The sequence below is a fragment of the Gastrolobium bilobum genome, unplaced genomic scaffold (assembly GCF_033153095.1).
Source record: "Gastrolobium bilobum isolate Gb01-03AN ecotype WA unplaced genomic scaffold, APGP_CSIRO_Gbil_v1 utg15942, whole genome shotgun sequence".
NCBI classification, from domain to species: Eukaryota; Viridiplantae; Streptophyta; class Magnoliopsida; order Fabales; family Fabaceae; genus Gastrolobium; species Gastrolobium bilobum.
Genome location: NW_026896758.1, coordinates 137,123 through 160,336, shown reverse-complemented (window position 1 = coordinate 160,336; position 23,214 = coordinate 137,123). Strand labels below are relative to the sequence as shown.

Below are 23,214 nucleotides of genomic sequence, written 5' to 3'. Positions count from 1 at the left end.
CTTCTGTTAGATTTTTCCAAGTGACGATATATAGCAAATTATTTTAAGGGGCTTCCATTAATGTATAATACTATATCATTCAGCACAACACAACTGTGTAGTAATTCTTATCAATTTAGATTGTGATAGACGAACGAACGGTCAAATTGAAATCTCTAAGATTAAATAAAAGAATTTTATTCGTTACAAGTCAAGACATTTGTGACAGGCTTGATTTCAGCCTTACCAACTTAGACATCCTTTCCAAATGCATTTTATTATAGAATATGCGAAACTGAACATATGGAAACCGTTGAGTACTTGAGTTCACAAACTTAATAATTAAAGATAAGATTAGTCACGTTTGGTCTGTTCAATAGTTTTTAACAAATAAATTACGTTAGCTCTAGTTGGGTCAAACTCTTGCTTCGTTAATTAAGTGCATTGTAAAATTTTGTAACTGTTCATAAGAGCAGAGGTTGCATGTTAAGACTGATTGCTTTGGGCCATGAAACAAAACAAACATCTTAATCAGTCCAAACCAAACATAGTTTTACTCAATTCACGAAACCATAAAAGGAATTCTACATTATGCGAGAAAAAATGAAAGAATATAGGGCTTGAGTAATTGTGTTCTGATTTTTTTGTTTTGAAAGTTAAAAATTAAAATACAAAATAAAATAATTCAGATGTTTCTCTAAATTTAATTTTAAAAACAAAAAAAGAGTTATAATTTTTAATATTTTTTTACAAAACAGGTTTTTTTATATTTTTGTTCTGAAAAAAAAAAAAAAATTTAGAACCAGTATTCAAACAAGACCTATGTTTTTTTTTGTTGGCTAAATCACCATGAAAAATAAAAGTCTTATTCTTTATTTAAAAACATACAATTTTTTCACACTAATTGCTAAACTAAAACCAATTAACTTTTTCTAAAACTAATTTCCTGCACATCCAAAAAAATAAAAAAATAAAAAAATAAAAAATAAAAGAAGAAATTTTAAATGAAATGGTGACGTTGGTTAAATAACAGCAAATACTTAGGCGAACAACGTTAAACCGGTCTGAGAGGCTCTTGTCTCTGTTGTGTGTGTGTCTCTCTCTCTCTCTCTCTCGGTCTCTGTCATTGTTACATGGTTGCATACGCAAATAAACCAAAGCTTTCTTTCTCTGCAAAACAAAAACTCCATTCTCTCTGCAAATTCAAACCCCATCATCATCTTCTTCTATTCTTCTTCCTCAAATCATCCATTCATTCTACAAACTCATACACAAAAAAGGGATTGAAATTCCACTGTTTTTCCCTTTCCTCACACACAGAGAGAGACACAACAGTGTTCCCAGAAACAACCGTTTCATATGGCTATGGGACCCGAAAGATCAAAGCCACTACACAACTTCTCCTTGCCGTGCTTGAAATGGGGCACCCAAAAGTTACTCAGGTGTGTCAACGCCGAACCTTGTTCCCTTGATCGCCGATCCTCAAAATCCGATGAACCCCACATGAACCAAAACGAACCTTGTCGAGTTCCAAAGCGAAAAAACGACAACAACATCGATGCCGTTCGCGAGAAGATCATGGGGGATCTCAGAGTAGCGGCGAAGAAGCTCAAAGTTTCGATTTTTGAGAATGGAAAGGACGAAGGTGGTGGTGCTGTTGCTGCTACCAATGCCAGGCCTTGGAATTTGAGAACAAGAAGAGCTGCGTGCAAGGAACCACCACAACCACAACCACCGCATGAAGAAGAGCGAAGGTTTTTTTATGTGGGTTCTTCTTCGCCGGTGAAGGAGAAGAAGAAGATGATGATGATCAATGAGAAAGCCAAGTTTTCTGTTTCTCTGTCTAAGGAAGAGGTGGAACAAGATTTCTGGGCTTTGGTTGGGACCAGGCCTCCCAGAAGGCCCAAGAAGAGGCCCAGGATTGTGCAGAGGCAATTGAATGTGAGTACCAGTTTAAAATTTTTGTTTTAGGAAAATGAAATCTTGTTTTTGATTCTGTTGATTGCTTTTTTATTTTTATTTTTTTGCAGTGTTGTGATGAAAGAAAAAAAAACAAAGACATAAAATGATTAATCAAGTGCTTCTTGTTGGAATTTTACATAAACACTTGGTCTTAGGTTGTTTTTCTGGTTCAATTTTTTTGCAGACACTTTTTCCTGGGTTGTGGCTGGCAGAGATCACTGCAGAATCATACAAAGTGTCTGATGTTCCTGAATAAGGTGAAGTTTAGTATTTTTTTTTCTCTATCTCTGATTATAGCTGGGAATTTCAATTTGGTTTCTATAAGTAGAATATGAGTTATGCTTATGCTTATTGTATGCAGAGGCTGAATTGCTGAAATGAATAACAAAACCGGATTCTGGATGTCCTAAATACTTTGCTTGCTGACCTCTTACACATTGTCACATAAATAATGGTAATTTTTCGAAATCACCATGTAAATCAAAAGTTTAATTCAATAATCATGAAATTTTGGGATTTTGCAATTGGTTATCTGAATGTAGTAGCTTGCACCTGAAGATTCTATAGATCAACTTTCTTAGCACTTCTTTGAAAATCTCCAATTCACCATCAAATTGTTAGATTCCTGCTGTTGTGGATATTAGCAGTTTTTTTGATTTCTCAACTGTTTGTTTAATCCAGTATTACTCATTCAAGAAAGTAAACAATACTTTTTCGTGGATTGTAGTAAATCTTCCGATGTTTCACAAAATTTGGAGGCATCAAGTTGTTGTTCATCCATCATAGAACGAATTCGTTATTCTTTTTAGCAAAATCGTGAATAATGTTAGTGATAAACTTTATTTAGTTTTTTTTCTTTCTATAGGCATTAGGTGAATCTGCTTCATGAAGCTATGATCTCCAAGATTAGAATTCACTTAATCCACTGTTAATAGGGTATTATAGGAAGTTATATATGACACTAGTTTTACCAGGTATAAAGAAGGGAAAAAAATCGACAGTACCAGTGACTTAATGTTCAAAGAATGTGTGTACAAATCCAATGGTATGTCTTTCTGTTGATAGAAATATGGTGAAAGATCATCCTTTTTCCGTTGTGTTTGAAGAAGTAAAAAAAAAAAAAAAATGGTTTGGTTGAGTTCATCAGTTGCAATAAATGCCGAGTTTGTTACTAAATTTATAATGTAATTTTGTTACTAAATTTCCCATTCTATCCACATAACCTAGCAAACAAGTTTGTAAACCTTATAAAAGCCAAATGTAGCTCCAAAAAATATAATTAAAATAAATGAAAAGTATGTTGAAATGGTAACATCTCTTGACTTTTTTTTTTTTTTTTGAATTTGGAAAGCAATGCCATTATTGAATTGGATTAATGGAGCCCTTGCCATGAGAGGCGAGACCAGTTGCCCCAAAAAAGGAACATTGTAAAATTAATTCAGACAATACCTGCTGTGATTGTGTTCCCATTCATAAACTTGCTGCAGTGACTTAACTCAGATTGAATTGCCATAAAACCACCTGTTTTTTCCCACTGTTTTTTCCTAGAGAAAGAAGAGCAGGAAATCATATTTGGCTTTGTTTTCTATTCTTGTCTTTGGGACATTCGATTAGTGTTGATTGCAACTGATACAGGAGAACAAACTCAGCTAATATCCACAGAAAATTTCTTTTCTTAATTGCTTGATGAATGATGATCACCTTCAAATAAAATTGCATCATTGCATTTAAGGATTAATTTTCCATAAACAGGAAATTATCATTAGTTTCCAATTCAATGACTCCTAACCTCAGCAACCCTGCTAGGTGAGAGTTCATCTGAGTTATTATGTCATTACTGGTGAAACAATTATGCCTTTTGCAGTTGCACTTACATCCGTTATGAAAATTCTTGAAATTCTTCTGTCATTGGCAATTTGGCATGTTAACATAAGTACATAAACAGATGCTGTGATTAAGAAGTAGAGAGGTGTGGAATTTTTGAGGTATATGATAGTTGTTTTAGACATGTGGGTGATTCCAGTAATAACATCTAATTTCACTCTCTTTTATTATCTAGCAATTCAAGTACTTGCTTGTACTCAGAATTCTTGTGTTGCATTCTTTCACCCTATAGAGATATCAAGTAACTTCAATGCGATGTCAGATATCAACAAGCATTGGATTGTCCTAGTTGGCATTGAGCTTGCCAAAATAAGGCACAGGTCATTTATTCAATTAACTGGCATGATTCTTTAACATTTTTGGGTCCACTTAACTTTTGTACATCACTTCCCTGTATAGGGATTGGTTCCAATATAGGACCCATTGACTTGTCGTTTCTATGTAAAGGAATTGAAGCAATCCCAATGTAGGAATTGGAATAAAAAAAGCTATTATATAAACAAAAATTATGAGCAAATATCAGGGTCTTTTAAACCAATTGAACTTATTTGGAAGTGCTTTTCTCACTTTAGAGGATCCAAATTCTGTAATATTTGTTACTGTTATATATTTGTTAAAGTCACATTTTATTTATGGGAGAATTAGATTTATAAAGTATCAGCAAACAATTGTTATTGCGAAGGAATGCTTGGTTTTTATTCTAGTTAAGAAGTTTACTTAGCTCTACTTTTCACATGGTAAACTCATTTTTAATCCAGAATTTAAATACTCTTAAGGGGTGAGAAGGACACTTGAGAAGGAAAAATGGGTTGATATGGACATCATTAGTCGAGATTGTGATCAAATACGTGTATATAATAAACTATACAGTCAATATTTTTTTAAGAGTAAATACCCTTTTTGGTCCTTAGTAAATTTCACGATGTCCGTTTTAGTCCCTAGCAAATAAAAAGGCTCATCGTGGTCCCTAAAAAATTCAAAATGAACTCATTTAGTTAAAATCGTGATCCCTCACAAATTCAAAAAAGACCCATATTAATCCCTAAAAGGACTAAAATGGGTTCATTTTGAATTTCTTAGGGACCACGATAGATCTTTTTATTTGCTAAGGACTAAAGTGGGCATCGTAAAATTTGCTGAGGGCACAAATGTTATTTACTTTTTTTTAATTAATTATTATAACACTACATTTTTCTTTTAGGTGCAGATGGATTTCATTTCTTCCAAACGCATTAAATAAGTCAATCTTTTGGGCTTAGAGGTTGATACTGAATACCATGAGTCTTGTAATTTAAATCATTGAACAGTTATCTTAATTTTATAATCCACTTATTGAATCATGTGATATGATTATAAACATTATGCATATTACATCATAGATAAACTGAAATATATATATATATATATATATATATATATATATATATATATATATTTATTTGTATCTTAAAAATATCTTATATGTTGAATAAATTAGTTAAATAAAGAACTAATTAATTTTTATTTAATGAAATTATGTGAGTTTGATCTAATTCATGAAAACTTTTATTTCAATGATTAAATCACTAACAATTTATAATCTTTTTTAGAAAAAGTTGCTCAATGAAGTGTATTTGAAATGACTCCTTTTTTTAGACAAAGTTTAGATTACACCATGCTAAATCACAAACAATTTAAGACCTTTTTATCATTATTATTTTATCTTTTGAGTTTAGCATCTTTATTTATCGTTGGGCCTAGGTGAATCTCCACTTCCCAGCCAATTGAATTATGTGATTGATAATTAACTAATGGGTTTGTTTGTCATAGCCCAAAATTGTGATGACTGCTCCAATCTCCAATAATTGTTGTGTCATCCGATTTAATGAAATCAACACAAAAATTTCTTGTTCACCCTACCTAAATAAAACTGAGTGCACTCCTCCTGATTTTCTCTCACTCACAATTTGAATTCCTCTTTTCCAACCTTAAACTGAAAATTCATGTTGGCTTGGGTAAAGAATCACTTCAACCCAAAACTTTAAGGTGTTGGGTGATAACTTTTTTAATGATTTATATTATTTTTTAACACATTCTCACACGCAAGAGCCCGAGCTTGAAGTGTGGATTATTGCATAGGTTCAATTTTTCGTTTACTTTATGGTTATTTAATTCCACAAGTGGGGGGCGGTGAAAGTCGAACTCGTGCCTTTATGGTCACTGAAACACTTATACAAGGTAAAGAATCACTTCAATCCAAAATCTTAAGTGTTGGATAATGACATTCTTAATAGTTTATATTATTCTCTAACAGTTTGGAATCACATTTATTATTCATGAACCTAATAACTGACTTGGTTCAGGATTGGTTAATAAAATCAGGAATTTCACTATCCCTTGACTTCAAATTCCTTTATAAATGTAACCCGAAAAAATTCCAATGCAAAAAGTCCAACTTGATCAATGATGGTGGTAGTTATAGGGAAGCTGAATCCAAACTCCGCACATTATGGATAACAAAAGTAAATGAATAAAAAGAAGTCTCTTGACTTAGAACAGTACATATATATGATTTCTAAAGAAGGGTGAAGATATTTTTGAATCCTTTTTTTGAAGCCACCATCAATTATAAGATTGCACTATAGTGGAGCTTATCATTACTGAATTTTACTCAGCTTGCTCATGTGAAAAAAAAAAAAATCATTGAAAGTTCAACTACTAGAGAAACTGATGAAGAGGTGATTGAAATCCTGTTCATCTCCCCATGTGTTTAACTTATAATCATTAAGCATGCCTAAATGGAAAGTTGGAAACCAAGCAGTTATGATAGTTAATTCTGATTGTCCAATAAATAACACATGAAACTTGGACATACGTATACATTTCTATGTAAAATACATCAAACTTTTAGCCTATATGTGCCAATAGATAAACCAAAGGACGGTCAATTATTAGAGACAAAATGTTAGTTAAATAGATGAGGACAATACTCATAAATAAACCAGTACTAATCTGAACAAGCACCAAGAGGCACAAGGTTCCATATTGATGAAGAATCATAAAATAAAACAAAGTGTGACAAGACATTAAAGATGGATTCCCGTTGTTCTGTCTCCCAAGCTATGGACCCTTTTATCTATATGACCATGACATTCAGAAGATCAATGATCTATTTCTTCTTTTAAGCTTTGATCCAAATAATCATTGTCTTGAGATAGCATAATTAGCCTCATTGACAACCATGCTAATTAGCCTCCATCACTTGTCACTTTCTTTTCTGATTGGAACAGACAATGATTATGATAAGCCAACATGAATTCATTACATGATAATTAACATATGAACAAATCACTTCTTGCTCTTCTTGATCTTCCCAACACGTAAAAATGAACCCAACCCAAAGAGATTTGCACTTCCCTTTGAAACATAAGGAGTTGGTACGTTTAAGATAGGACTAATCCTAAAACCATTGCCATAAGATCCTCCATAACTCTTACCTGAAGGAGATTTTTGCATAGGATGCCAATTTAAGGTAGAACATGAAGATGATGATGATGATGATGATGATTTAGCTACTGTTGGATGCTTGTTTGAACTCATTCTCTTTGGATTTAGCACTGAACCAGTTGAGTTGCTTCTTGACAGAAGAGGTAAAGAGAAGACTAAGCTCTTCTTTGTATCACAATTTAGACTTCTACTTCTACTGAATCCCCAGAAAGACCTTGAATGAGATTTTTTCTCATGATCAGAACTCACATCAAGGATTTCTCTAATGGTTTCTTTCTTCACTTTGTCAACACATGGACGAGGAGGAAGTTTTGTATAAGGAGATTCCACATAATGGGAATGTTTTCTAGTAGTGGTTTTCTCTTGTATCTGAATTGGAAGGATCACCCCATTAGAGAAAAGTTCATCTGCTGAAGATGATTCAAACTCAAGGATTCTACTTGTGCTGAACTCAAATTCAGAATTTGAGTCCAGCATCAATGTGTCTCTGCAAGGAACATCCTTTTTCAGTGGTGAAACTTGTAATTCAGATAGATCATGGGAGAAAGAGAGACGAGGAGGACTTGTTTGAGAGCACATAACCACAGGTTCCTTCCACAGACAGAAAATGAGGAAAACAAAGTGGGAAACAAAAATCACAAGTCAAGGTTGAGTTCAAGATTCAAACAACTGATGATGTAGCTAATAGGTAATGAACAAAACAATATGGCTTTAAGGATTGAAAATATATATAAAGTTGCTTTTGATTGAGAAGTTTAAAAGACAAAGACAGACAAACAGAAAGAACTATTTTCATAGTCTTTCAGATATAGAGGGGGAAAAAAGAGAGCATGTATCAACATTTATTCAAGTTTCGAGGACTGAGAGATTCTGTGAAAAATAGAAGATCAAAGGAGATTTAATGTTCTTCTCTTCTGAAAAAGATGCAGAAAGGATTTTTGTCTATTATTGTTGGAGAGTAGAAACGAAAGAGGAAAACAAAAACTAGACTTAAAAAGAGAAAAATACTATCTTTGACAACTTGGAATAGTAAAAAATGGTGTACCCTACAAAGTCAGTAAAAAGTTCTGCTTGATTAGAGGAAAGTGACTGCAACCACACTCTTAATTTTGCTGAATTGAAGGAATAATATTTGTAGTCTTTTGTCTTTAAAACAGCCACCACCCTACAAGACTTGTTCTATAAGATATAGACTTTGGGGGTAATCATCCTAACCACTGATTAAGCCCTTTGTTCTTTTCCCTCATCATATGATATTTATATTTATATATTTAAGGTAGAGGAACATTGTCTCATCTCTAATTTAATTTAAACAATCACAATTTATTATACAATACAAATCAATTAGATGGATAAGTACGGCCAAATATTTATTATATAATACAAATCAATTAGATGGATAAGTACGGCCAAATACATATTTCAAGATCATATTGACCGTTCCTCATATTTTGTTCCGTATATCAGGGCCGACCCAGTTCAAATACCCACTTCGTGAGTGTCTGGGGAAGGGAATACTCTAGGCAGTCTTTCCCCTGCTTTTTGCAGAGAGGCTGATTCGAACCCGCGACCTGACACAGCACGGCAAGCAAGCTTACCGCTGAGCCAAGCCGGCCCTTCATTTGCCATGACCATATTATATAACAAAATTAATACTGAATTGAATATAATCAAAACCACAACCTTTTCGGGTTAATCACTATGGCTAGAATTATACAATAGAGTGATTCGTAATAAAATTCTATTTTTTCTGTCACTGATCAATCAGTTAGAAGCCTGTAAATCAAGTATCTCAAGTATGAGGTCCTAGTAAAGTTGATGAACAAGAACAACTCACTGACAATATAATCCTAGTTCTTTCCTCTTCTCATCATCAGTTTTTAAGGCAAAAAAAAAAAAAAAATGTATTAACATTATCTTTTGAGAGTAAAAAAAATTAGGTTTATGATTTATTGAAAAATGGTCAAATTAAAATTCCAAGGGAATAAAATCAAACAAGCTTTTGGAAGCTGGATATTCTATAACTGGCTTACTAATAATCAAACAGATGCAGTGAAACAACTTCCTACTTGCCAACAAAATCTGTCAAAAGCACTCAAGAGTTAGTGGTGCATAAATGTTACAATTGACCACTGGTCACTCTTCATTGGGTATTATTCTTGCTTTCTATACAAATATAAGCTGCTAGGTGCAAGTGCACTCAATAACATATTATCCATGTCAACGGTTTAACTAATTAACTTGAGGTTAACTTGGAGTATTTTTTATTTTATTTTTGTTAAGTCGAGTCTTAGAACAGCGGTAAGATCATAAATGAGTTTGAAAAAATGTAAGGGTAAAACTATATATAATCAATGATCAGCGGTAAAATTATTCCTTGTGACCAAAGAAACAATCTCTTTATAAAAATATGTCTTTACAAAAATGTAAAAATAAGTCGAAAAGTATCGTGTAGTAGAATTAAAATATTAGGTATAAAGATAAATTAATAAGGGTGAGAAGAGAAACATAGATTTGTGCCTCGATAGCCAAACTCTTATGTAGCATGGGATGTGGGGGTCAGGGTCACATTTGAGAATGGACCCCAAAAGCAAAGTAATGTTTCTTCTTTTCATCAAGACAGATAACCCATTTTTGTCAACTTGCCATGTGAGCAAACTTCATACGTGGAAGAATGAATAAGCCCACAACCTCGATGACAAAACAGTCCTTAACACCTTATTTGTGATGCTCAATACTTGCCACAACATGGGACCCCACCCACCCACTATTTGATGGGCCCCCACAAAACATCTCTCAACCCAGAATTGGCATTACCAGAAACAACAGTTGCTTGGTGCAAGAAATTGAGAAAAGATGTAACCAAAACTATAACATGCACTACAAATGCCATGCACTTTTGAGTGAGACCTATCTATCTTCATTATAATTGATAAATCGTGTAGAGATCTTGCTATGGTTGCTTTAGTGGACCACTCGCATCTAATAATTCAAATATCTAGGTCGTGGTGCCTTGTTTATTTGTGAAGAAAATAGCTTATCAATGGGAGAGAAAGCAACTATTGAGGGAGGTTGTTCCATCTATTTGATGATAACTTCTAGCGACTGAAAATTGATAACTTCTGGAACAACAATACCAAGTGGATTCGACACCATTTATCTAGACTTTTTTTAGCTCGTAACCAAACAATGTGGGACCCATTGTTGGGATAAATTTTAAATGTCCATTTTTTAGCAGTTTTGGTTTGTTAGGTTCTTGTGTCAGTTAGAATATTAATGAGTCAGTTATGTCAGTTAGAATATTAATGAGTCAGTTATAAAGTAATGATGGTGTTATGTGTGGAGTTATGTTGGTCAGTTTTATAGCTTATAAATAGCCTTTGATAGTTTGTATGAAATGTAGATCAAGAGAAAAAGAGAAAGAGCTGGAAAGCAAGAATAGAAAAGAAAAGTTGTTTTGTAGATACACAAGTATGGTTGTCTCTTGCATCTGTGTGTAGATACCAAATTCTAACAAATTGGTATCAGAGCTTGGGCTATGGAGGAAAAGAACGAGATGGAAGTGCCACTCTTTTATAGAGATAAAGATGAAGCATTGGTCTTCTTACTCCGTCTGAAAGAATATTTTCGGAGAGAAAAAACCTTTGAAGAAGACAAATGGCATGAAGCTTTGAGTAGATTCAGAGGAAGAGCAATCAAATGGTTCCGTACATGGGACTGCCGCGAATTTAATAACATGTGGAAGAATTTTCAAATAGCCTTTATAGCGAAATATCTACCTGGACGGTTTGATCTGATTGATGAAGAAGAAGATGAAATCATCAATGATGATGATGAAGATGAGGAGAATCATGCGGATGAAGAAGAGACCGAGATGGCAGAGTCCGAGGTTGCCAACGGCAACGTATCCGCGGAGAAGATTGACGCGTTGGAGCGTGAGAGAGATGAATCAGAGAAAAAGACGATGTCGAAGGAGCTTGAGAAGCCAGCAAAGGAACGAGAAGCTTGGAATCCAAGATGCTTGATGGAGACCGGCTTGGAGGAGACTGCGAATCCGAGTCTCATGTTGATAACCGGGATGGGGGAGATCCCGGCTGAATCACCGAGTTCATGTTTTGGAAGAGACTTCGACCCCGACGTGACGAGGTCGACGTCGGCGACCGGCATAGGTCGCTGGTCCGAGATGTCATTGAGGAGGTGCGAGGAAGACGGCAATGAAGGAGCCGAGAACGGCGAAAAAATGGAAGGTGCATTTGAAGAAAAGGATGTGGTCTTGAAGAGAAAAGGAGGTTTTGTTGACAATACCAATGATGCAGAAATTAGGATTGGACGAGGAAATAAAATTGTGAAAGCAACTGATGAAGTGGCGAATGAAACTAAGAAGAATTTGGGTCACGAGAAACTTGCAGGTGAAGAAGATGCAGCGAATGGAAAGAAGGAAAGTACTGCTAATGAAACTGAAAATATCAAATTGAATAAGCCACCGGATAAAATAAAATATATTCAGAAAAATAATTGCAGGGGAGATATTTTTTTTGAGTTAATTAAGTTGGAAGGTGTTAGATGTTTTTTTGTCAGTGATTAAGAATGAAGAAAACATACGCGATCAGAAAGTTGAAGAAAAGCAGAAGCAACGCGAAGAAAGAAAGAAGAATTTAAAATTAATGGGGGAGTTTTGTTGGGTAAATGTCCGTTTTTTAGCAGTTTTGATTTTTTAGGTTCTTGTGTCAGTTAGAATATTAATGAGTCAGTTATGTCAGTTAGAATATTAATGAGTCAGTTATGTCAGTTATAAAGTAATGATGGTGTTATGTGTGGAGTTATGTTGGTCAGTTTTATAGCTTATAAATAGCTTTTGATAGTTTGTATGAAATATGTAGATCAAGAGAAAAAGAGAAAGAGCTGGTAAGCAAGAATAGAAAAGAAAAGTTGTTTTGTAAAGTTGTTTTGTAGATACACAAGTATGGTTGTCTCTTGCATCTGTGTGGATATTCAATTCTAACACCCATCACAGTTGAATATCCCAATAATCTCTCATTCAAGTATGAAACCTAACATTGGTATGTTCTCCCTCAACCGATTACCCAGGCCCAAATACTCAACCCCCTTTAGCCAATCATTAGGCTAGTTCGAGCTCAACCCGGCTTTGATACCAATATCAAGCGAGTCCAGAGGGAGCCTATGGCGGGGACAACCATCAATGGGCTAAAGTTGCACCACCATATCAAATGGGTACGAGACCATGTCATAACTCAAAATCTTAAGACATTGAATTTATGGGTCCTCCCACTTATATTCATTTCACCTATTCCATACCAATCAATGTAAGACTCATCACACTTGAATAACCCAACAACTTGTGCAAAAGTTTAATAAAAAATTGGAGAAAATGAGATTCAATGACTTAGCTCTGTTGGGTATGAATCAAACTTTGTATTCAGATGAGAACCCTTGTTGGCGAGGTCAGCAGAAAGCCAACTAGGGCCCCGCTCTCTTGTGAGCGGGCGAGGGTTAGGGGAGCCGCTCCAGCGGAGGTGCAGGGGGCAACGCCCCTGGGACCGTAGAAGTCTGGTACTGTTATGACCTCTAACTTATTGTATTTTTCTTTTGATAGAAGTTTGAGCTCGGGCCTATGAATAGTTGTTGTTAGGATTTCTAAATCCTATTTTTATTTCCCTTGTAAACCGAGTTAGTTATAACGAGTGTCAATGAGGATAATATAGTACAAGCTAGAAGTAGACTATATTGGATGAACTAGGATAAATCGCTGTGTCAATTTCTCTTCTCTTTCTCTTTTTTATTTCGATTGTGTGTGTCGATTTCCAATAAGTTCTTCTTTATTGCATACTATAAGTTACTAGTAGTGTGGCCTAAACTAGCTTTACCGTCATTGTCATTATTGTTGACACTACCATTATATCACTAATTTCATTATCCTGAGTATATCAGCAAGCAACACAACTACCACCGTGCATTGATAAATAGAAATTTCTCCATCACAAACCATATATTATAGAAGTAACCTAATCGATCGGATGTTGAATATACTTATATGAAGATATATTCAAATTTGTAAATGGAGAATTTTGAATATAGAGGTATAGGTTGTTTAATCAAGTTATATCAGAGTTGACACAACACATTATGCTAGTTTTTAATTTCAGAGTAGCATTCACACCTTCACCTACTTCCATGTAAGTGATTATATTCTAAGTTTCTAACTATTTAGGATTAGATTTTTGGCACTTGAGCCAAATTTAGCTAAGTGCTCATTTTCAAACTTTCATCAAGCAGTAACACCTCATCTTTATTCCTCCGATGATCACGAAAGAGTAGCGTATTAGAGATTGACAACCATTGCATGCAAACGTTGTCTCAATCTTTGGCTAACACCATATAGATAACATTTTTTACTATATTATTACTTATATATTTAAATAAAGGGTTTTCGTTTGTCTGTTACAGGAAAAAGAAAAAAGAGTAAACACTCTTTTTAGTCCCTGGCAATATCTACGAAGTCATTTTCAGTCCCTGACAATAAAAAAGGACCAAATTGGTCCCTGAAAATACAAGAAAAGGGTCACTCTACATATTTGGGAGTTGACATAAGGACTAACATGACCCTTTTTTTGTAATTTCAGGGACCAATTTGATCCTTTTTTATTGCCAGGGACTAAAAAGAACTTCGTAGATATTGACAGAGACTAAAAAGGGTGTTTACTCAAGAAAAAAAGGAGAAGGGAATTTCCTGTGGTGCGGCCGAATTAAAAAAAAAAAACTAAACTAAACTGAGGCATGAAAAATAAACTCTATTGATTTCTCATTTTCCTGTAATATAACTTTTATTAAATCCTTTAATAATACTGTTAATATTTTTTATGCAAATTTAATAAAGTAATTTAATAATAATCTATTTAAAATTTAATTTCGTGTTTACAAGTTTTATATATTCATCATTTTATAGTTAGAATAATAAATTTAAGGGGGCAAATCACAATTATACGTACACATCATTAATACATTTGCAATTTCTCAAACCAACAACCCAATAAACAGGCTAAGAAGTGACTATATACTATACTGAATTTACAACGCAAACTCCAAAGCTTATTTATTGGATTATCTTCGGCTAATGTAACAAAACATTTTACAAATTATATAATAATAAACATAAATATGTGGACTTTAATAAATGAAGAAAAAATTCTCACTATGTCGAAGACAGCTATACATTCAGCCATAATAGATTGAGGCTACTTTTAAATTGGCACCTTCATAATACTTAAAAGGTAATAATCTTAAAAGCTCAAAATTAATATACTTCCAGTATTTCAGTTTAGCACCACTTAATCATGGTGATAGTCAAATTATTTTACTTATAATAAAACCTTAAATTACTCTTTAAATAAGTAAAATGAATGAATCAAAACTACTCTAACCATAAATAAATGGAAAGTCAAGGATTTGATCAAAGCACCTGAATGTAAAAAGTTAGAATAAGTGTAACCCAAAGAATAAACGGCCAACGAGCAAGATTTCTTCTTTTTACAAACACAGCCGAGACATTCTTTATGGCCACGGCTGATTTAATGGTAAAATTAAAAGCTATATATATAGAAGAAAGTATGGTCTATGAACAAGGACAGAGGGCACAACTCTTATCACCTAAGATCAATGACATCAAATTTTAAATCTGGGTTCATGTAAACATCTGTACAGGTATTGTAAATAGGACCACCATCTGGAGGCTGATTATGTGGATGAAATCCACGTTGCTGGCATTGTTTAATAACAGACATTCCACCAGGGGCTGTCAACCGAAAAATGCCATGGTTTCTGTACATGTAAATAGGGTAAGTTTGTCAAGGACAGCTAACAACATACTTAATTATAAGAGACATAAAAAAGTTCAAATAATTATCAAAGACCATGCAAAATTCAGTACCTTCTTAATATGTAAATCTGAGAATATTCCTATTTCCTTTTTTGTAGGGTAATAAAGGATAGTACATATGCTGATCTGATGTAGGGATTGGCCAAATAAGAGGAAGCAATTATAATTGTGTGTGGGTGGATTTTTTATTTTTATTTTTTTTTGTGGGGGGGTGGCCGGTGGGGGTGTTTTTTTCATAGTAAATATTCTACCTTTTCTTTTCTTTTCTTTTTTGAATTTGGACTATTAAATATTTTTAGGTACTATCATAGAGCTCTGCTAACATTTTTACATGCAGTAAATTATTTTAAAAAGGCTTTTGCTTCCTTTCCAAGTTTCATTATGGCTTTTAATTCCGTTTCCTTCCATAAAGGAATCTCGTCATAATTTTTGAAATTTGATCTCACCAACTTAATTCTGTTATAGAGATGCTATCTTTACTAGCATCCATACATCAAAATACATCTGACTCTGAGAAGTGATCTTACCTTGAACTATCTCTTGGCGCCATGACTATTGCAACAGCTTCTGGCAGCATAATCTAAAGAAAGAAGCATTTGCATAAGAAATGAAGAAAAAGTATAAAGAAAATGCAGGATGTGTGTGTGAGCACGTGACAGGATAGCCCCATCTTGTATAGAAACAATAGCGAAAAGAAATGTAACGCATACGGTTACTAGGGCAACAAGGATGAGGTGAATAAAGGTTAAGATGGGAATTTATGTTGTAACTATCCTACACAGTGGCAGGGAGGACGGAGGGAAGTGAGGTGTGAAATCTGTCCAGTTAAATGATAAAAAAGCTAATCATTCGGTAAGGATTTAGGGTCTTATGGCAGGGGGGAAAGGATACCCTCAAAGATCTGCAAGGGAATTTCCCTATTTTCCATTGTTTCTTATCAGTAAAAAAAAATGTTCCTATCAGTTATCAAAATACCAATACATAATAGTTTGATTACAAAGCCAAAAGAAAAGGATTTTTCATTTTTATTCTAACTTATATGTTCTGCATGAATTATATTATAAACTATATAATCAGTAAAGAAAGATCAATAACTAAATCTAGGATGATCAGTTACAATAATTCACTTCCATAAAATAGAACAAGAAATTTGAGCTATAAGTAACGTATAAAACATTTCCATATTCCCCAAAGATGAAGCAAAGAGCATCCGTTAGAAATTAACTAAAATTAATGAACTCACCTGATATGAGTAATGGGTATGCAGATCAATTGACGACATAAAACAAGATTGTGTAGGATGTGTCTGGCAATTCAGAACAATATATTTCAGAGTTTATTACACCAGGACACTAATAAAGTAAAAAAATAAGAAATTCAGATAAACAATATATTTTCCAATAAGCCAAATTAAGTCTGAGTGACACAACGAGAAATTCCATTTTACATCATTCCTCGAATCATTTTTCAGAAAGAAACAATTTTTCGCAACCCGAATAAGTTTCCTCCAAATGCAAAATTTGAAAACTCACATGGATCCACCCAAGGGGGAAAAGAGATCGTTTATCCTGCACTTCAAATATTTCCTCTTCATTTGTAGTCTGACACTGCTCAGCAAGAACAACAATAAATGTGACATTTACAGAATAAATAGTAGTAATACATATTTCCCACAAGATTTAAAATGAAAGAATTCTTACAGAATCTGATGTTGACTCCTGCTTTGGGATTATTAGAGCAGTAATATAAAATTTTTTGTTTTTCTGCAGATCAGGTGTGTTTACAAAATAACAGTCAATATCTCACAGTTGAACTAAAGTATTGAAGGCACAAGACACTAGTTAGGAAGCGCTACGACATTTGGGAAAACTCCACAAACTAGTATATAAAAATACCATGCATCTAAAAAGTTGATACAAAACACACATAACCAATAGACAAAAAAATACCATGCATCTAAAAAGTTGATACACAAACACACATAACCAATAGACAAAAAAAATGAAAAATGTTATTGCAGTAACACAAGACTGTAAATATACGAAACAGTTTCTTTCAAATAAATTTAGGATTTTCGTTTTATCCTTTAACATAACACAACAAACTTTCCTACACTCACAACATTTTGTGGGGTCCACACTTTTTAAAACAAAAAAATAAATAAAAAATTAAGGCACGCAAAACGAATCTCTATAACATTACACAATCACTTTTCTTACAACATAACTCTTATAAAACCCATAAATTTATGGTTGAAGGGTTTCCAGCAATGGGTTAGTTACTATTTCTAGTTAGTTAATGCACAATTCAATTTGGGGGTCCCAAGCTCCTTTTGGATCTATCTTTGCAAGTTGTTTTACATAAAGACTAAAAATTGTTAACAGAACTTACAAGCAAACCAGCAAGGACACCGCAAGTCTCTAAATTTTTGGCAGTATTCGCCTTGGCAAGCTTCATAAAATTCTCCATCAAAGCAGTTGACTGAAAATAGAAATTAGAATGGGGGGAAATAATGTAAGATTTTATTCAACGTCTAATATTTTAGAAATCAGAAGTATATTAGAAGAAACTAAATACTCAACACGAACTTAGCTATGCATCCCCAGAAATGTCAACCTAAAGAAAAGAATAAATCAAAGATAGATAAAATATTGTTATTGACTCTCACAATGTGCAGTTGCAGAGGAGACTCAGCATGAACACAACTATCTGATGATGGAATCTCTGTCTTACATCCTGCCCCATTAACATGAGGTGACACTGCAGGTACCAAATCTTGTACTTCAGCAAGCACAGGTGGAGGAGAAGGCTGTCTGATAACTTCTACTTGAGCAGAGGTTTCTGTTGCTTCAAAAGAGATAAGAGAAGGAGGTTCCTGAGCATGCTGGGGCTGGCAATCCTCAAGCTGGGTAAGAATTGAATATAAATCCGATTTATTGTGTTCTCCAATGCTATTATCTTTGTTATTCAGAGATTCAGCTTCCAAGGAATGTTGTAGGCTGTATTTTCAGAGAAAGAATCAGTAGGATGGACATTGTTAATATATAAAATAAATAGAAAAACCAGCTCACATATGCATCATGGACTACAAACTTACTTTTAAAATATTGAACTCCATATGAATCACTGAACCCTTTTAAAAGATAACTTAAAATAAAGTTCCATCATTTTAAAAAGGCTAGAAGAGACATACAACAGCACTTTTTTCTAACAGTTACTAGAAGGTCAAAAATAGTGAAAAACACTACAGAAACTTGAAATAGGCAACAACCTTGGTATTTCAATTGGAGACAGATCTATGTTGGTTGGATACCTAACCTACATCCAGAGAGAAAAGTCAGAATGATCTTTGAATAGATAGAATTGTAACATACAGACATAAACTAGCATACCCCATTATCAGTGGTAGGTGGCCGCCACTGCCCTTTAAGTCCATTGGGACCAAGGATAGAATGTCTTGAGAGAGTTTCCTCCTTTGGAGGTGGGAGAGTTAAGGATCTACAAAAGTAAACAAAAATGCACGAAACCTCTTAGTCAAACAATATTTTTACAAAAAATGCAAGACAATTAGTATGTGAAATGCCCCAAAAGGCCAATGCACACTAAATTTTTTAATTTCTATGCCGTGATACTAGATCAAATGAAAAGAATAAAATTGTAGATACCAGAAATGATACTTCCATTTAGAGTATATTCTAGAAAAAAGGAGTGGGGCTAGTGTTGAAAACAATTTAACTGCTCAGTAAGCAGAAAGGTCATAAGGGGTGAGTAATTCTGTTAGCAATTCTGTTAGGGGAAATGAAGGGCAAAAGAATGTGGGAATACCCATCAAACACATCATTATAAACAGGGAGGTTTTTTTTTTTAGAAGAGGCAGGCTGGGATTAGGACTGGACTTGGGAGAAATCAGAGCTTCTCTAATTGCTCTGAGGTTTGTTTTTCTTTTCTACAATTGTTCTTTTGAATCTTTACTATTTTCCATATTGTAGCCTTTGTACTGTCTTCTTGATATCACACTGATATCAATAGAATTAATACAAATATTCAGTTGTGTTCTGTCTTTTCGTCTATTTCTTTTCCTTCTTGAAAATGAAATGATAAAATTGTAGATACCCATATCATTTTTCTTAACCCAAATTGCCATTGGACCTTGCTTTATTGGGTTGCTGGTTCATGACGGTTTAAATTTGTTTCCATTTTCTCATTTTTGGACATTTCCTGAATCCTTCGGTTTATGGTTTATTTTTAATTTATTTACAGATGTTTAAATTTCTGCTTTTAATCTTTTTCATTTTTTTGGCTTTCATAACATATTCAGAGGTTTTCCAATCAAATTCAGAAACAGGAAATCATATCCACTGACATCTTAAAATTTCATAGTGTATATATATCCCAATACTCCATACTGTTGGAAACAAAGACATATTGTACTTTACCAAACTGATATAACACAGGAAAAGGAAATGTTTTAACTAATCCTTGCTCACTTGACTAGATCGAATTTTATATTATAAGAAGTAACACAGTAATGTGAAAATCTAAATTATTCTTATTGAGATATATAAAACCATTAATGTAGCCTCACCCAATAGCTTAAGTTTTTCGGTTGAATTGGTTCTTTACATGGTATCAGAGTCTCGTGTCCCGGGTTCGATCCTCACCGCCCCCCCACTTTCTCTTGTGGAATTTTCTTTCTTGGCACAGGGATGGGCCTGTGCATCGTCCACCCTTCAAGCCCAGTGGGCTCTCGTGTGAAGGGGCGTATTGAGATATATAAAACCATTAATGTAACCTCACCCAATAGCTTAAGCTTTTGGGTTGAAGTGGTTCTTTACAATTCTTACAACAGAAGTACAGATAAGTCGATAGGCACACTAATAACATTGCACAAGGAAGACTATCTAGCATTATCCACTTCAAAATGCTGAAGTTTTCTTATAGGATATTAGAAAGTAACCAAGCAGATGAATGAAAGTTTCACTTAACTTCATTCTTGTGAAGAAAGAAAGTGCAATTATCTATGAAGTACCTATTACCATAAAGATGCCAATTATACATTCCTGATGAGTCCAATACTTACAGTCTTCGCATATGCTCTTCCACAGGCCTAACATAAGAGAACTGTTGGCCCCTTGATCCTTGGTAATTTAACTCTCCAGCAGTTGGTCTGACTGCCTGGTCAAATATACAATAACATATGGATGTAAAACTTCTTTTCAAGGGGAGCAGAAAAATAGAATAGATGCATTCAACCAACAATATTGATAAAATTTCAAGAAAGGATTATTGCTGGTGACAGCTTCAAAGCAAATTCTCGTGCAAATTTTACCTTCAATGAGCCATAACTAGGCAAAGTTTGTGTTTTCACAGGAGAAAAATCCAATGAATTATTTGAATGAAATTTTCCCTGCCCATTTTGTTCGTATGCATGTCTGCTATTAAGCTCATTGATCTTCTGTTGGACCAGTGGTTTCAACTTCTCCAGTTCAATCACAGAATTTACCAATTTCTACAGCAAGGACGTGAAAATCAGATTACGTCCAAGATTTTATAACAAATTTTATTCAAAGAGTCTAAAGTTAACCTTTTTCAGTGATTGTTTCTTGCTTTGTGGAGATAATCTATAATCTCGATGACGTGGTATTGTTTCAGACACCAAACTAAAAAAAAACAAAAGGAAGGACCCTCAATTAAGTTTGATGACAAAAGTACAAATACAAATACAATGAACATTCAACGGAAGACAGTCATATTATGAGTCAAATATTGATACAGGCCACCTTGCATTACCTAGAAAATCTCAGAAGCATGACATATAGGTCAATAATATTCTTCTCCGCACGAAAGATATCAGCCTGCAATGTCAAAATCAATAATTGGAGCTGAGAGTCATGCAGAACAACTAAACAATAAATGTATCTTTAAAAGAAGGAAACATGACCACATGAACATTAAACAAAATTAAAGCAGGACAATAAATTCAAGAGTAGACAATATATTTTCAGTATAAGCAACTATCAGTAGTACCGTGAGATATGTTATCTATAGAATAAATTAATTATCAGCAATATGTGTCATAATAACGTAATAACATAAGTACAAGGAAAAGGCAAAGATGAAATTAGATAGTGACATTCATGCATGTCATTTTTCATATCCCTCTGATCAAGTACTAATTTACTATCTGATGGAAAATACTAAATATAAAATATTTTATTTTCACAATAATTATTCTCCATTCTCCAACAGATATGAAATTTAATGAACATAACCTAATAATATGCTTACATATTCAAATCTTACTGCGCATTTGATGGTATAAATAAACTATGGATTTAATGTTTCTTGTGAAGCTGGAGATAACTTCACCTCATGCTTTCACATGATCCACTCTCTCGTGAGTAGGAAATAAAGTTATCTCCATCTCGTACGAGAAACATAAATCCCATAAACTACTTAGTATTTGGTAAGGAGCTACTGTTGAAAATTGCAATATCTCACTAAACCTTTTTCTCTATCTCGCCCATTCTCCTCCCTTATCCTCTCCATACACACATATACTTCATAAGGTCTATGAATTGAAAGCATACAAATCCCAAAAACAAAGCAAATAGCCATCTTTAAAAAAAATTAATTAATTAATTAAATTTTACTTTATTTTTTTTAAGAAAGAGGAAATGAATGACTGGGGTACACTGAAATCAATCAAAACCTTATTAAACCCTTACGTTCCCCAAATACAACAATAAAAAAAAAAAAGTTTAAAAGCATCAATTTTTATCAAGACATTGAAACCTATCTATCACTGTTCCTAAGGAATGGATAAAACCTTTCAAAATTTGAAAAGCCCCAAATAGCATCATGAAGGTGGAAGAAGGTAAAGGGACCTACCTGTCTGAGGATGTTATCGGCGATCCGATGGTAGAAACGTAGAGCGATTCGATTGTCGACATCGAGTTTCTGAGCACTGGCAGCGATGTTGATCGTGTCCGAAGAAGAAGAAGACCTCATTGTTTTCTTTATTTCTCAGAACGCAGCGTTTCACTGTCTTCTTCTTCTTTCTTCTTCTCAGAGACACGACAACATTAACAGCGTTGGGGAAACGAACGTCAATGGCAACTTTGATCAGGTTTTGGGGATGAGGTGATTTCCATTGAAAGAGGGATTGTAATTTTTTTGGGGTTGTGAGGGCAAATGTGGAAACGCATCAATACCTAAAATCAAAACACAGCAAATGATTTTAATGGATTATTTGTAGATAAAATATTCTTCGTTGTTCAATTAGAATTTTAAAAGATTGAAAAAAGTCACGAACTATTCGATTAGGGGAAGGATATTGCAACAACTAAGTTGTGTTACTACCAATCAATCAATCTCACCGTTAGATTGATTATGTTGATCCAACATTATATTTATTTTCATCTTTGTATGGTTATGATTCCCCATATTTAATACTTTATATTTATTTTGGAAAATCATAACCATACAAAGATGAAAATAAATATAACTGTTGGATCAACATAATCAATCTAACGGTGAGATTGATTGGTAGTAACTTGGTAGTAACATAACTTGGTTGTTACAATATCCTTTCTCATTCAATTAGATTTTAAAAATTTATTTTAGAGGATGTATTGGATTGAGATTTCAAATGATTTTAATGGATTGTTTTTGGATAAAAAAATCCATTGGTATTTGATTAGAATTTTAATGGATTGAAAAAAAGTCATGTGGTATTCAATTAGGATTTTAAAAGATTATTTTAAAATCCTTCCAAATTCGTTAGTATTCAATCAGGATTTTAAACAATGGAATCACAATCTCGTGTTATTCAAAAATTCGACGATTTTAATGGATTATCTATTGGTGTGGATTTCGTGCAACTTTTTAGTGAAAAATATAAATGAGATGTCTCTCACAATCTCACCCTAACCCCTAGGATTTCTTGAAATTCTTCTATTGCAGTGTTTTCTTCTTCCTTTGGTAGGTTGACGGCTCGAAATTGGGTT

The 23,214-nt window shown here is 33.8% G+C and overlaps 3 protein-coding genes across 3 annotated transcripts; 1 reads left to right on the top strand and 2 right to left on the bottom strand.

Moving 5' to 3' along the window:
• The first annotated feature begins 1,054 nt into the window (after positions 1-1,054).
• On the top strand, positions 1,055-2,655 carry LOC133301892 (uncharacterized). Its single transcript, XM_061501607.1, has 3 exons — positions 1,055-1,920; positions 2,126-2,198; positions 2,303-2,655. Exons 1-2 carry the CDS (start codon positions 1,339-1,341, stop codon positions 2,195-2,197), a joined length of 654 nt encoding a protein of 217 aa, XP_061357591.1. The 5' UTR covers positions 1,055-1,338; the 3' UTR covers position 2,198; positions 2,303-2,655.
• Positions 2,656-6,909: 4,254 nt separating this feature from the next.
• On the bottom strand, positions 6,910-8,031 carry LOC133301874 (uncharacterized). The gene has a single exon (XM_061501583.1). It carries the CDS (start codon positions 7,888-7,890, stop codon positions 7,153-7,155), a length of 738 nt encoding a protein of 245 aa, XP_061357567.1. The 5' UTR covers positions 7,891-8,031; the 3' UTR covers positions 6,910-7,152.
• Positions 8,032-14,790: 6,759 nt separating this feature from the next.
• Positions 14,791-22,314, bottom strand: LOC133301883 (AMSH-like ubiquitin thioesterase 1). Its single transcript, XM_061501590.1, has 14 exons — positions 22,097-22,314; positions 20,996-21,060; positions 20,790-20,865; positions 20,535-20,714; positions 20,286-20,380; positions 18,598-18,703; positions 18,477-18,523; positions 17,874-18,204; positions 17,597-17,686; positions 16,906-16,968; positions 16,738-16,812; positions 16,449-16,511; positions 15,733-15,785; positions 14,791-15,147 (listed from the first exon to the last, which is right to left on the bottom strand). Exons 1-14 carry the CDS (start codon positions 22,214-22,216, stop codon positions 14,973-14,975), a joined length of 1,539 nt encoding a protein of 512 aa, XP_061357574.1. The 5' UTR covers positions 22,217-22,314; the 3' UTR covers positions 14,791-14,972.
• Positions 22,315-23,214: the final 900 nt, after the last annotated feature.

Excerpts from the sequence above, each read along its gene's own strand:
- LOC133301892 (XM_061501607.1), top strand. The coding sequence starts at position 1,339 with ATGGCTATGGGACCCGAAAGATCAAAGCCACTACACAACTTCTCCTTG. Across the intron at positions 1,921-2,125 it reads TTGTGCAGAGGCAATTGAAT|ACACTTTTTCCTGGGTTGTG; the intron begins GTGAGTACCAGT and ends ATTTTTTTGCAG.
- LOC133301874 (XM_061501583.1), bottom strand. The coding sequence starts at position 7,890 with ATGTGCTCTCAAACAAGTCCTCCTCGTCTCTCTTTCTCCCATGATCTA.
- LOC133301883 (XM_061501590.1), bottom strand. The coding sequence starts at position 22,216 with ATGAGGTCTTCTTCTTCTTCGGACACGATCAACATCGCTGCCAGTGCT. Across the intron at positions 18,704-20,285 it reads GAAGAGCATATGCGAAGACT|ATCCTTAACTCTCCCACCTC; the intron begins GTAAGTATTGGA and ends TTACTTTTGTAG. Across the intron at positions 18,205-18,476 it reads TCTCCAATTGAAATACCAAG|CCTACAACATTCCTTGGAAG; the intron begins GTTGTTGCCTAT and ends CTGAAAATACAG.